Here is a 15,516-nt window from a genome sequence, read left to right on the forward strand (position 1 = left end):
GTTAAAATTTTCATAAGTAACTGTAATTTAATTAATCATTTTTTCTTAGTAACTGTAACTGATTACAGTTACATTTATTTTGTAATTAAATTACGTAACGCCGTTACATGTAACTAGTTACTCCCCAACACTGGTAATGGGTGTATATATACATATTTCCCTGAACTACATTTCAGATGCAGTTAATATATTTAAATGAAAACGAAAGGAATCAGTGGTATTTGATATCCTATTTTATTTTATTGTAAATATACAGAGAGGACAATAGCAGTAGCCAAGGCGAGCTGACTGATGTTATCAAGTACGCTGCTGTCAATCAAACAATCATGGGAGGGGCCTCCGACCATGTGACGTCACATGGTCAGACGACTCGATTTGAGAAAGGGCTAAACATTTAATGATATTACAAAAAAAAAACCACTTTGTGGTATTTTAGCATTATAAGGTAGTTGTGTGTACACACACTGCCAACACACATTTCAGTTCAAACAACTTGTAAAAGTGAATGTAGCATTATATGACCCCTTTAAGGAAATATCACTGCTCTGCTTACATGCTCAGGCCAACAAGCTCAAAATAAAAGGCATTTTTCCAGTGACAGATGAGAATTGTTTCCAGATGTCTGACTTGCCTTGCTTTTGTCAAGTAAACAGCAGCTTTCATTTTCTTCTCAACTTCTTGTGTTGACATTTCTACTACACACCACCGTTCCCCGCGGGTCTCCAGCCAAATTTTCTGACAGCCCACTCCTGCCCGCTGACTTGTGCGGTCACACCGGGCCCCGCACTTAAATTTATGCATTTAGCAGACGCTTTGAGGAGTAAACGGACTGAATGAGCCCCCCACCCCCCAGCCGGGAACGCTCCCTACTTTGCACCGGGCCACGCATCAGATAAGTACGGCCCGGTATACACTTAAAGGCTTCTCTCTGGTGTGAAGCCTCATGTGATACTTGAAGGTATAATAAATTGTAAAATCCTTTCACACAGGTTGCGTTTGGGAGGTTTCACTCCCCAGTGAATTCTCCTATGCCTCCTAAGGCCAATCAATTTATGGCACTCGTTACATATAAAACTTTTTCTCTTTTGAGTGAATCCTCATGTGTCTCTCAAGGGCAGCTTTACCTGCGAAACTCTTTCCACACTGATCACATTTGAACGGCTTCTCTCCGGTGTGAACGTTCATGTGATACATGAGGCCTACCTTGTTTGTGAAGACCTTCCCACATGTTTTACAGATGAAACGGCTCTTTCCAGTGTGACTTATCATGTGGGAGTCAAGAGCTGTTTTATATGTGAAACTCTTTCCACACTGAGTGCAGGTGTAAGGCTTCTCTCCAGTGTGAAGTCTCATGTGGGTTTTAAGACTTCGTTTTTCAGTGAAACTTCTTCCACACTGTTGACATACCAAACAGTTCTCTCCCAAGTGAATCTTCAAGTGGTTATTGAGGCTTGCTTTACAAATGAAACTCTTTCCACACTGATCACATTTGAACGGCTTCTCTCCGGTGTGAACGTTCATGTGATACATGAGGCCCACCTTGTTTGTGAAGACCTTCCCACATGTTTTACAGATGAAACGGCTCTTTCCAGTGTGACTTATCATGTGGGACTCGAGAGTTTTTTTATACGTGAAACTCTTTCCACACTGATTGCAAAAGTAAGGCTTTTCTCCAGTGTGAACTCTCATGTGGACTCTAAGATGTGCTTTGTGAGCGAAACGTCTTCCGCATTGTTGACATACAAAGCAGTTCTCTTCCGAATGAATCTTCAAGTGGTTATTAAAGCTTATTTTACGAAGAAATCTCTTTCCACACTGATCGCATTCAAACGGCTTCTCTCCAGTGTGAACGTTCATGTGTGACTTCAGGTCTAGTTCTGTTGTGAAGCTCTTTTCACATTGTTGGCATGCAAAAGGCTGCGGTCCAATGTGAACTTTCATGTGATTTAGAAGGGTTTGTTTTCGATTGAAACTCTTTCCACACTCTTGGCAGGTAAAATCTCTCTCTCCGGTGTGAGTTCTCATGTGTACTTTCAGGCTTGCAGTTTGAACATAACTCTTTCCACATCGTTGGCAGGTGTAAGGATCCTCTTCATCGTGGATTCTCATGTGTACTAGAAGGCTTTGATATTCACTGAACCTCTTTCCACACAGTTGGCAGGTGAAACCCTTCTCTTCATTGTGGATTCCCATATGGGCTCTAAGGCTTTCATCTTCACTGAAACCCTGTCCACAATATTGGCAGGTGTAAGGATTCTCTCCATTGTGGATTCCCATGTGGATTCTAAGGCTTTCAGGGTGAATGAAATTCATCCCACACTCAAAGCAGGTGAAATAACCCTTAGTTTGTTTTTCTTCGGAGGAAGTCTTTTCAGTCTGTGGGCACCTAAAAGAGTTCCCTTCAGTTTTGAAATGATTCTTAGTTGGAACTGTCTCTTCTATTTGATTCAGTACTTCATGTTCCTCTTTCAGCAGCATCATGCCTAAGACAAAAAGACAAATAAAGGTTTACCCCAGTTTAATGACATAGCCACAGACATCAAAACATTTGTATACATTTAAAGAATTAAAATCAACATGGATAATCAAAACCAAAAATATGTACAATAGACCCCGTAGTTAGTAGATTCAATAATCAAAGTGTTTATTGTAATGTGTACAGAAAGGTAAAACAAGTTTTTGTTGTACAATGAATACCAAAACAAGTGCAAAAACTATGTAAAGAATTAAAATATAAAAAATAAGAAACATACACACACTAATATAGAAATATATAAAAAATGAATAAAGACTATACATTTTATATTTAAATATATAATATTTAAATATAGACAATGTAAATATAGAAATATAAACTAGGTATGTGCAAGTGTTAAAGAAGATGTGCTGTCCTGATCTAGGAACACTCTTCATGAACTGCAAGCCGTTCTATTCGCCGCGGGAGTTTCAGTCGTTCATTCTGGTTAGTGTTTACATTCCTCCTCAAGCACACGTGAGCTCAGCTTTACAGAAACTCGCTGAACAGATCACAGACACAGAACAACAACACCCCGACTCTGTTTTAATCATTCTTGGGGACTTTAATAAAGCCAATCTCTCCCATGAACTGCCAAAATACAGACAGCATGTTACTTGTCCCACAAGAGACAGTAATATATTGGATCACTGTTACACAACAATAAATGATGGATATCACTCTGTTCCACGAGCAGCTTTGGGACGTTCTGATCACCTTCTGGTTCATCTTATACCGACCTACAGCCAGAAACTTAAATCTGCTAAACCTGTAGTAAAGACTGTGAAGAGATGGACCAGCGAAACAGAGCAGGATTTACAGGCTTGGTTTGACCTCACTGATTGGAGTGTTTTTGAAGCTGCTACCACCGATCTGGACGAACTCACAGAGACTGTAACATCCTATATTAATTTCTGTGAGGATATATGCATTCCTACCAGCCCTTATTTAACATTTAACAATGATAAGCCATGGTTTACAGTAAAACTCAGACACCTTCGTCAGGCCAAAGAGGATGCCTACAGAAATGGGGACAGGGTCTTGTACAATCAGGCCAGGAACACACTGAACAAAGAGATTAGAGCGGCTAAAAAGACCTACGCTAAAAAGTTGGAAGACCAGTTTACTTCCAACGACTCTACTTCAGTTTGGAGAGGACTGAGAGCCATAACAAACTACAAGACACCATCCCCTTTCACTGAGGCTAATCAACGACTTGCTAACGACCTGAATGAGTTTTATTGTAGATTTGAAACCCCCAACACCCACTCTGACCATCTCCCTACACAACCATTAACACCTCCTGCAATCCCCCTCTCCATACCTCCTGCTCTTCAAATCTGTGAAGATGATGTGCGCCAGGTCTTCAAGAAAAACAAAAGAAGAAAAGCACCAGGCCCAGATGGCGTTACACCAGCCTGTCTGAAAATCTGTACTGACCAGCTGGCCCCCATCTTTTCACAGATCTTCAACAGATCTCTGGAGTTGTGTGAAGTGCCTTCCTGCTTCAAACGCTCCACCATAATCCCCATTCCAAAGAAACCCAAGATAACAGGACTTAACGACTACAGTCCTGTGGCTCTAACGTCTGTCGTCATGAAGTCGTTTGAAAAACTGGTTCTGGCTCATCTGAAGGACATCACTGGACCCTTACTGGACCCCCTGCAGTTTGCGTACCGAGCAAACAGGTCCGTGGATGATGCAATCAACATGGCATTGCACTTCATCCTGCAACATCTGGACAAAACAGGGACTTATGTGAGGATCCTGTTTGTGGACTTTAGTTCGGCTTTCAACACCATCATCCCAACAACCCTCCAGACCAAACTGACCCAGCTCTCTGTTCCTAGCTCTATCTGTCAGTGGATCACCAGCTTTCTGACAGATAGGCAACAGTTAGTGAGACTGGGGAAATTCATGTCAAACAGCTGCTCCACCAACACTGGTGCCCCTCAGGGATGTGTTCTCTCCCCTCTGCTCTTCTCCCTGTACACCAACGACTGCACCTCTAAAGACCCCTCTGTCAAGCTCCTGAAGTTTGCAGACGACACTACAGTCATCGGCCTCATCCAGGACGGTGACGAGTCTGCTTACAGACAAGAGGTTGAGCAGCTGGCTGTCTAGTGCAGTCCTAACAACCTGGAGCTGAACACGCTCAAAACAGTGGAGATGACTGTGGACTTTAGGAGAAACCCCCCTGCACTCCCCCCACTCACCATCATGAACAGCACTGTGGCTGCAGTGGAGTCATTCAGATTCCTGGGAACCACCATCTCTCAGGACCTGAAGTAGGAAATTCACATTGACTCCATTGTGAAAAAGGCCCAACAAAGGTTGTACTTCCTTCGCCAGCTGAGGAAGTTTAACCTGCCACAGGAGCTGCTGAGACAGTTCTACTCAGCCGTCATTGAGTCAGTTCTGTGTACTTCAATTACTGTCTGGTTTGGTTCAGCTACAAAATCAGACATCAGAAGACTACAGAGAACTGTTCGGACTGCTGAAAGGATTATTGGTGCTCCTCTGCCCACCCTCCAAGAACTGTACACATCCAGAGTGAGGAAAAGGGCTCAGAAAATCACTCTGGATCCCTCACATCCAAGTCACCCCATCTTTGAACTTTTGCCATCTGGCCGGCGCCTCAGAGCCGCAAATACCAGAACAGTCAGGCACAAGAACAGTTTCTTCCCCCAGGCAATCTACCTCAGGAACAGTTAAATGTTCCCCACTTACGCAATGAAAATGCGCATTATCCTTATATTTATTTGTTACTCCTCAATCCTAGTACATCCCTGCATCTAACTCAATCCTATTCCATTATCATCTACAGCATAACTACTTATACAATTTATTTTTAAATATTTATTAATATTTAATTGTGTATTTTAATTTATTATATTTTTGTCTCCGTGTATTTGAAGTGTGTCACTAAAACACCTTCCTAGTGTGTGCAAGCATACTTGGCAATAAAGCTCTTTCTGATTCTTAAGTGTACATTGTAGTTTTTGTTGCAATATTGATTACAACTCTATGATAATAATAGCAGCAGCGTGCAAAAGAGGAGCAATTCAGACCAACTAATCTATCAGATAAATAAGACTAGTCTATGTCCTCTGGCTATCTGTTTAAAAGTCTAATGGCTGAGGGAAAGGAGTCCCTTAAGCTACTTAGAAAGTTGTTACTTTAAATACACTTTCAATATTGGGGAACTGGTTAATTACAAGTGACTTATAAATGTACCATATGTCATGCAATGAAACTCTTTCCACACTGATCACATTTGAACGGCTTCACTCCAGTGTGAACATTCATGTGATACATGAAGCCCACCTTGTTTGTGATATTGCATCAGATATGTTGTCAAAAATATCAATAATGATAAATATCGGTACTAAAATATCTGAACGGTACCAATACTAATTTCTCTAAGTATGGATACACCAAAACTAGCTGAGTGGTCACGTTCACTTCTCTCCAAAGACAGGTTGATAAACACCACACATGACCGCAGTGCCTGTCTCGTCTCATTCGTGCTGGTTAAACAGCTAAAGTGAATAGAAAGATGGCAAGTTTAAGTTTAGCACTCATATATTTTCACTCGCTGAACACTCTGACTGAGCATTTCAGAGTTATTTCTCATCAAGTGATCTGTGATATTTCTCAGTTCATCTCAATGAACTAAACTAAACTAACTCTATGAACTAAAGTATCTTGCAAAATGCCTAAACCACCAAAACATCTTTCCAAAGACCGCGATGCTTCAGAGAACTATAGTACTAACAGCCAGCCAAGTACAACAGGCGTAGGTGCTAATGCTAGCCCTGAAGGAACTCCTCTCTTGATCACTGAGGCTCTACTAAAGAGTATTTCTGTGGCGGTTGCAGAGGAGGGACAGCACATCCTACGGTCTGTAAACGAGTCGCTTGGGAAACTTGAGATTAAAGTAGATAACATGATAAAGCGCATTGATGATGTCGCGGCTACGATAGCGGCACTTGAAGTCGTGGCCTAATGGTTAGAGAGTCGGACTCCCAATCGAAAGGTTATGGGTTCGAGTCCCGGGCCGGCAGGAATTGTGGGTGGGGGGAGTGCATGTACAGTTCTCTCTCCACCTTCAATACCACGACTTAGGTGCCCTTGAGCAAGGCATCGAACCCCCAACTGCTCCCCGGGCGCCGCAGCATAAATGGCTGCCCACTGCTCCGGGTGTGTGCTCACAGTGTGTGTGTGTGTTCACTGCTCTGTGTGTGTGCACTTCGGATGGGTTAAATGCAGAGCACAAATTCCGAGTATGGGTCACCATACTTGGCTGAATGTCACTTCACTCACTCACTCACTCACTTACCAAACCGAGGCCGAAACACGCATCTCCCAGCTAGAGGGCGACATCGTTCCGATAAAAGATCGATTGGATGCGTTGGAGAAAGCAAACAAGGAGCTGAAAGACAAAGCATCTGAACTGGAATGTCGGCAGAGACGGAAGAACATCAGGCTGTTAAATCTGAAGGAGTCTATTGAAGGGAGTAACCCGCTCACGTTTTTCGAGGCGTTCATTCCCAAGCTCCTGCAGCTACCCGTCCAGACTATATCCATTGACTATGCCTATCGGGGCATTGGAGCACCTAAAGAGGATCGCCCGTGTGCTGTAGTCATCAAACTCCAACACTCCAGAGACGTCTTAAAGATTACGGCAGCAGTGAAACGCCTTGGGAATCTCCAGTATGAGGGTCGGCCACTGCGCATTGTGCCAGATGTACCTCCAGACGTTCGGGCTGCAAGACGGGCGTTTAACACGGTCTGCGCTGAACTTATTAGAAGGAACATATGTTTCAGGATGGCTTATCCAGCTACCCTGTTCTTTAAGGCAAACGAAGCGCAGAAGTCATTCAAGGACCCAAACAAGGCCGAATCTTTTCTTTCAGCCCTCACTTGACTGGTAAAGTAAGCACTTACTGTATTCATATGTATACGAGTGTTTTATTGTCCCAACCAAGTTCATTACGGACAATCATGCGCGAATGGGGCACAGTTTGAGTTATACAATATAAGTTACATCCTAAATGGAGAGTTGGTAACTGGTCATTGTGAATGTTTGGATGGATGGTTATTTTTTATTTTTTTTTTTTATATACACAGGGTGCCCCAATAAAAAAAAGTATGGTCCTAGCTTTTCTGTATGGCATGTATTTCTGCAACCGAAATATAATTTTCGCTTACAACAATGGGTGTGATGGACATAAATTGTAGTACTGAATATGAGAAATTTGAACATTACCTCAGTACCTCTACTAATACAAGCTGTGATTATTACAACCTTGAAGATCTGAAACAAAATGACTTTTCCTTTTCTGTAATGCATTTAAATATAAGAAGTCTTAAAAAGCATCATGACGATCTTGTTGCTCTTCTTGCTAGCACAGGAAAAAGTTTTGAGATCATCGGTTGTAGTGAAACATGGATGTGTGAACAAACCCTCTTAGATATTTATACAATCGATGGATACTCATTGTATTGTGTTAATAGGCAGGGTAGAATTGGAGGAGGGGTATGCATGTATGTAAACTCTCACTATTCTGTGAAGGAGCGTCATGATTTGACAGTTGATGATGACCACATTGATTCATTATTCCTAGAAGTTAAAATGGCGAGTGGTGCATGTATCATCATTGGAGTAATATATCGACCACCAAACTCTGACTATGAAACATTTAGAAACCACTTTGATAATCTCCTTATCAGTATAAACCAGATGAATAAAAACAGTATCATTATGGGTGACTTTAATATTGACATTTCTAAAAAAGATACAAGGGAACAGATCACCTCTACTCCTCATCATTCTATCCTACTATTGATAAACACACACGTGTTACAGAGAGAAGTATGTCCAAAATTGACAATATCGTAACTAATTTGCAAAATACTGGTTGTAAATCGGGTGTAATATTTTCTGACATTTCTGATCATTACCCTGTTGTATTCTTTACAAATTGGATAAAAAGAGTATCTGATCCATGTACTAATAGGAAGGTAAAAGTTCTTAATAATAAAACACTTGCAAATCTAATTCAACACCTTAAAAGTAAAAGCTGGGATGAAATATACAATGTCACAGACCCCAATTATGCTTATAATTTCTTAATTGATGTAATAATCGATGCTATCAACTTGACTATTCCAGAAAGGATATTTAAACATACAAAGGAAACTCATCCATGGATCAACAAAGGAATTCTAAATTCTATCCAGAAGAAGGACAAACTCTACAAAAAATACAGGAAGAATCCAAATAGTACTAATAAAACCTTATATACACAGTATAAGAATAAACTAACTAGTTTAATACGAGACAGCAAATCGAGCTACTTCTCCGATCGTCTCAAAACTGCCTCGGGGGATCAGAAGAAATCTTGGAAGGTGTTGAATGAGATACTTGGCCGTAGTAATATATCCTCAGTCATCCCTGACACTGTTGTGCCAACCCATTCAAATAATTCTACAATACAAGATTCACTACCAGATTTGTTCAATAGATATTTTGCCTCTGTTGGAAAGAAACTGTCTCAACAATTTGGTCCACCAGGGGGTGTCAATTATAGAACATACTTGAGGAATAATTATCCCAGATCTTGCTACTTTAGACCTACCTGTAAAATGGAAGTTACTAACATTATTAATCAAATTAAATGCTCTTACACAGCTGATGCTGATGGAATCTGTAGTTTGATCCTCAAAGCTATAGTGAATGAAATAGCTGAGCCTTTAGCCTATATAATTAATTTATCACTACAGCATGGCATAGTTCGTAAACAAACTAAGGTGGCAAAGATAATACCAGTATACAAATCTGGGGATAAAAGTGATCTTCAGAACTATAGACCCATATCAATTCTACCAACGTTGTCTAAAGTATTAGAAAGGGTGGTTTATTCACGACTTGTAGATTACTTAAATAAAAATAACATTAGTATCCTCACAATATGGCTTTAGGAAGAACAGCAGCACAAGTATGGCCATTTTAGATCTTGTAGAGAAAATAAATGATGCTTTTGAAAGAAAAGAAGTCGGTATTGGGGTCTTTCTCGACCTTTCAAAAGCATTCGACACTATTGATTTTCAAATCTTACTTGGAAAACTGTCGCATTACGGGGTCAGGGGTGTGGCTCTTCAGTGGTTCAGTGATTATGTTTTCGGAAGACGGCAATATGTGACCTCAAATGGTATTGATTCTGGATTGGAGAACATAGGATATGGAGTTCCCCAAGGATCTATTTTGGGGCCACTTTTGTTCATTGTTTATATTAACAATTTTGTACATTTGTTCCTGTGATGTTCATAAAATACTCTTTGCTGATGACACAAATTTGTTTGTATCCCACAAATATTTGAATCATCTTGAAAAACTCTTAAATGATAGACTAACAGAAATAGATACCTGGTTTAAATGTAATAAACTATCACTAAACATTAGTAAAACCTTTTATATTGTTTTTCGATCAAGTAGTCATAAATTAAGTGATTGTGACATTAATTTAAACATAGATGGTAAAGCTATTCAAAGAGTGAACCCAACAAAATTTCTTGGAATACATATAGATCAATTTATAAACTTTAAGGAACATATTAATGAGCTGGTTAAAAAATTATCTAAAATTGTGGGTTTGTTCTATAAAGTGAGACATGTGTTCCCATTAGACGTGCTTTTATCATTTTATAGGACTCTGTTTGAGCCTCATCTGATTTATTGTAATATTATTTGGAATAACACTTATCCTACTTATACTGAGCAACTCTTGAGATTACAAAAGAAAGCCATAAGAGCTATTTCATGGTCCACACGTAACTCTCACACAAATGCTCTATTCTATAGACATGGCCTACTAAAGCTTCCTGAATGTAACTTTTATCATAATGCATGTACAATGTTGTCAACAGGTTAAACATTAGATTATGTGAGCTCATTCCATTATATACATCTTCTCACACACACTACACTAGGCGTAAACTGCTCCTAAAAGGTAAATGTAGGTACTTAACAACTGCTAGGTTTAGTGTATGTCATAGAATGAGCTGGATACAAACTTAAAACACTCATTATCTATATTTAAAAAGAAACTAAAGCAACAACTACTGGAGAGATATAAACCGGAGGGATTTGTGGCTGAGAATTAAACCCCTTTTTCTTGGTACATGGATCATTTCAAACTGAGGTACTAAAGTATCAGGACTGTCAATGTTGTCTAAGATAACTGTATTCTTTATACCTACAATTTAAAGAATGGTTGCGCTGGTATCTAAAGTTGGACCGCTTATATAATCCTTGCTAGGTGGGTGGGGTGGTGCTGGTGGTGGAATGGACCCCTATTTATAAGCTATTGCTTCTTGGGAGTCCAGTTACAGTTTTTTTCTCTCACAATAGAACACTATTGTTCTTTCTGATGTAGTAACAAATGCTATGTGTGAAATTGTGGAAAATAAATAAACAAACTATGAAACAATGGATGCACAGTGCACCTGTGGTTGACGTATCATGAGCTCTAGTGTGAAGACTGACAACTCGCTGTCGCTTTCTCTCACACACGCACTGAGAGAGTCTTGCATACATGCAGAATTGACACGCTACATGTATGCGTTAAACAATATTTTTGTTGTATTTTCCTTGTTTTCCTGTAAAAATAACGGAGTTCCTTAGTAGTGGGCAGAACTAATGCACAAACGGCAATCTCATTGGCTGGTGCTCAGCTACTGAGCAAATCAGTTTGACCGAATGCAGACAACCTAATTAATATTCATAAATCCATTACCGATGAGTCAATGTTTTGTTCATTATCTGGCTCGGCTCGGTGTTCATCTTCAGTTCTCTCTTCACAGCAGTTCAGTCAGTGTACTGTTTGAGTAAATGAATTACTCCGGGATATTGGTTTGTTTGAACTCAGAGGGAGTGTCAGCCACATTAAACAAGTTAACAGCTTAAGTCATTTGTGGATTAATGCGTATTAGAGACGCGAACCGTTTAAAACGATTCAGTTAGATTTGGTGAACTGGTTCAAAAAGATCCGTTTACATCGAATGATTCGTTCGTGAACCGGATATCACAAACTCTCTCACAACAGACACGGAAGAGAAGACAATGCTGAATAAAGTCGTAGTTTTTGCTATTTTTGGACCAAAATGTATTTTCAATGCTTCAAAATATTCTAACTGACCCTCTGATGTCACATGGACTACTTTGAAGCTGTGTGTACGGTCTACTGTCCATGTCCAGAAAGGTAAGAAAAACAGCTTCAATGGAGGGACTGAGAGCTCTCGGACTAAATCTAAAATATCTTAAACTGTGTTCTGAAGATAAACGGAGGTCTCACGGGTTTGAAACGACATGAGGGTGAGTTATTAATGACAATTTTTCGGGGGAACTAACCCTTTAACAGTGTACTTACAGGTATTTAAAAAGCTGTGCCATTGTAATTTTTTTTTACAGTATTTATATACATATATACAGTGCCTTGCGAAAGTATACGGCCCCCTTGAACTTTGCGACCTTTTGCCACATTTTAGGCTTCAAACATAAAGATATAAAACTGTAATTTTCTGTGAAGAATCAACAACAAGTGGGACACAATCATGAAGTGGAATGACATTTACTGGATATTTCAAACTTTTTTAACAAATAAAAAACTGAAAAATTGGGCGTGCAAAATTATTTAGCCCCTTTACTTTCAGTGCAGCAAACTCTCTCCAGAAGTTCAGTGAGGATCTCCGAATGATCCAATGTTGACCTAAATGACTAATGATGATTAATAAAATCCACCTGTGTGTAATCATGTCTCCGTATAAAGTATAGTCTCAGAGGTCCGTTTAAAGCACAGAGAGCATCATGAAGAACAAGGAACACACCAGGCAGGTCCGAGATACTGTTGTGGAGAAGTTTAAAGCCGGCTTTGGATACAAAAAGATTTCCCAAGCTTTAAACATCCCAAGGAGCACTATGCAAGCGATAATATTGAAATGGAAGGAGTATCAGACCACTGCAAATCTACCAAGACCCAGCCGTCCCTCTAAACTTTCAGCTCATTCAAGATGAAGACTGATCAGAGATGCAGCCAAGAGGCCCATGATCACTCTGGATGAACTGCAGAGATCTACAGCTGAGGTGGGAGACTCTGTCCATAGGACAACAATCAATCGTATACTGCACAAATCTGGCCTTTATGAAAGAGTGGCAAGAAGAAAGCCATTTCTTAAAGATATCCATAAAAAGTGTTGTTTAAAGTTTCTGTCAAACATGGTGGTGGCAGCATCATGGTTTGGGCCTGCTTTTCTTCAGCAGGGACAGGGAAGATGGTTAAAATTGATGGGAAGATGGATGGAGCCAAATACAGCACCATTCTGGAAGAAAACCTGATGGAGTCTGCAAAAGACCTGAGACTGGGACGGAGATTTGTCTTCCAACAAGACAATGATCCAAAACATAAAGCAAAATCTACAATGGAATGGTTCACAAATAAACATATCCAGGTGTTAGAATGGCCAAGTCAAAGTGCAAAACTGATAGAGACATAGCCCAAGCGACTTACAGCCGTAATCGCAGCAAAAGGGGGCACTACAAAGTATTAACTTAAGGGGGCTGAATAATTTTGCACGCCCAATTTTTCAGTTTTTTATTTGTTAAAAAAGTTTGAAATATCCAGTAAATGTCGTTCCACTTCATGATTGTGTCCCACTTGTTGTTGATTCTTCACAGAAAATTACAGTTTTATATCTTTATGTTTGAAGCCTGAAATGTGGCAAAAGGTCGCAAAGTTCAAGGGGGGCGTATACTTTCGCAAGGCACTGTGTAAATATATATATATATATATATATATCAGTCTGGCGAGGAAACTAAAAGATTTACTAGCCAATGGTGATTCAATTGCCAAGGTCGCTGTAGACTTGTTATATTTATCTTTAAATAAAAAAAATATACCCCCTTAATATTGTGGCAGGTTTGATCCAAAGCGACTTACAAATGAGAACAATAGAAGCAGTCAGGTCAACAAGAGAACAACAACAGTATACAAGTGCCATGACAAGTCTCAGTTAGTCTAGTACAGAACACAGAGCCAGGGTTTTTCTTTTGCTATATAGATCCCCGGGTGAAAAACAAGTACACTTCCATTATGTACTTAGTGCACTATTTTCACAAACGAATTTTGTTCTTAACATACTAAAAAGGTCCTTTAATACTTATTAAGATCATCTAAGGAGAGCAGTCTCAGTACTATGACGCGATGTGACAGAGATGATGACAGTCACTCACCTGCTGGAGTCTGTTCATCAATCCTGACCTCCTCTCTCTCCTCTTTAATCATCGACATCTGCAGGACAACAGTCACATTCATGAACACACACCCCACATCTGTGAGAGACGGTTAGTGACCTCTCATTAGCTCATCAGACGGACTTACACTCGATGAAGAACTGTTTCTTTGTGTCTGTTGTTCTCGAGCAGCGGATTCAAACAGTCACTGACGAGCTTCTGACTCCAAATTAAGTTTCCAAAAGCAGACTGTTTTCTGTCACTACACGCCAGAGAGAGAAATCGTACGCATCATAATAATAAAATAATTACTGTACGTGCAGAGTTTGTACGTACTACACGATAACTCGGTTTAAATCGATTTAACACTGAAAACACAAACCTTTCCACAGACGCAGGCCGATGACGTCACGCCTCCGCGCCAAAATAAAAGTCGGCTTCTTTTGAGCTTTAATTAAGTGAGAATAATACTATGCACTCCTATTGAATTGACTTTCTTTTATAAACGTTATGATATAGTCACATATGATTTCCCTCAATGTCCATCCGTTTTAACTCTTTAGTGACTGAATCAGATTAAATCTGTTGTTGAAGGTGTAAGCAGTTTCTTGTTGACTGCAGTAAATGCATTATGATCTATTCTCAGCCCAGGTCTGGTTTCTCTGAACAGATAACACACACACACACACACAACACAAATAGCCTTATATTGAACTAAACTGAGTTACATTGTCGTACTCCCCTAATGTATTCATCACGATGTGAGAACTCACTAAGAGTGTTTGAACAGAACAGATGTGTGTATGGTTTCTCCTGTTGTGAAGGACTCTCCATCTGATTGTAAACTAGTTTAATCACAGAGTGATTGGTGGCTGTTGCACGTGTTCTGATTTCTCATCAGCGTTATATAAAACACTTTTATTAAGAGCAGGGTCAGAGGAACGATCTGTTCAAGGGAATCAACCACAGCTTCTCAAATGATTTAGGTTATTTTCCAGAAGTCTGATTTCTTTAATCAGCAACATCCATCATTGATAAGACAGGTTCAGTCCCGATTCAATTATTCATAATTCATATCCTTCCCAATATCAGCAAAATTTTACACAAAAGTGTGTCCAAATACATTTGCAGTATAGTATCAATAACACTCAATAAGTTTCTGTTTCTATTTGTCGTTCTATTTATACACAGTGCTTAGGATGAGGACTGTGGGGTTTTCTGTTGATGACGACCGCGTGGACGGATCAGAGGAGTAAGTGTGGACCTCATCAAGCCTCCAGCACCACCGAGGGAAATGGTTGAGCAGCACACACGGTTCTTAGGTTAACCTATATTACCAACTGTATTGAGCCAAACAATGCGCTCATTAAACGTGACTGGTGATGTCTGGATAGGCACGATATTAAATAGCTGTAATAAAGTACTGTTGCTAACATATTTATTCCAGTCCAGGTTTATATAAGGCTATTTATTAATTGATTTTTCTTCTTCTAACGTTAGCGCTACATATTATGACCGTTCTAAAAGCTTGGCTTTTATTTTGATAGGCCATATTTACTATTACTTCCGGATCACGTGGCCAACCTGTCTGTATTTCAATGTAGATCTTCAAACGAAAAAATGGAAAAAGGAATTTCAAAAAACCAAAATCGGACCGTTATTTGATTTTGTCATTTTTCGTTTTTGGATTCAGAACCAAAAACGGGAT

The 15,516-nt window shown here is 39.8% G+C and overlaps 1 protein-coding gene across 1 annotated transcript; it reads right to left on the reverse strand.

The window, feature by feature from the left end:
- Nucleotides 1-1,203: 1,203 nt before the first annotated feature.
- Nucleotides 1,204-14,215, reverse strand: LOC132132069 (gastrula zinc finger protein XlCGF57.1-like; the record flags this gene model as incomplete). Its single annotated transcript, XM_059544336.1, has 3 exons — nt 13,957-14,215; nt 13,809-13,866; nt 1,204-2,483 (listed from the first exon to the last, which is right to left on the reverse strand). Coding segments are annotated over exons 2-3 (1,338 nt in total), but the record flags the coding sequence as incomplete, so codon positions are not given.
- Nucleotides 14,216-15,516: the final 1,301 nt, after the last annotated feature.

Source organism: Carassius carassius, chromosome 1, assembly GCF_963082965.1.
Source record: "Carassius carassius chromosome 1, fCarCar2.1, whole genome shotgun sequence".
NCBI classification, from domain to species: Eukaryota; Metazoa; Chordata; class Actinopteri; order Cypriniformes; family Cyprinidae; genus Carassius; species Carassius carassius.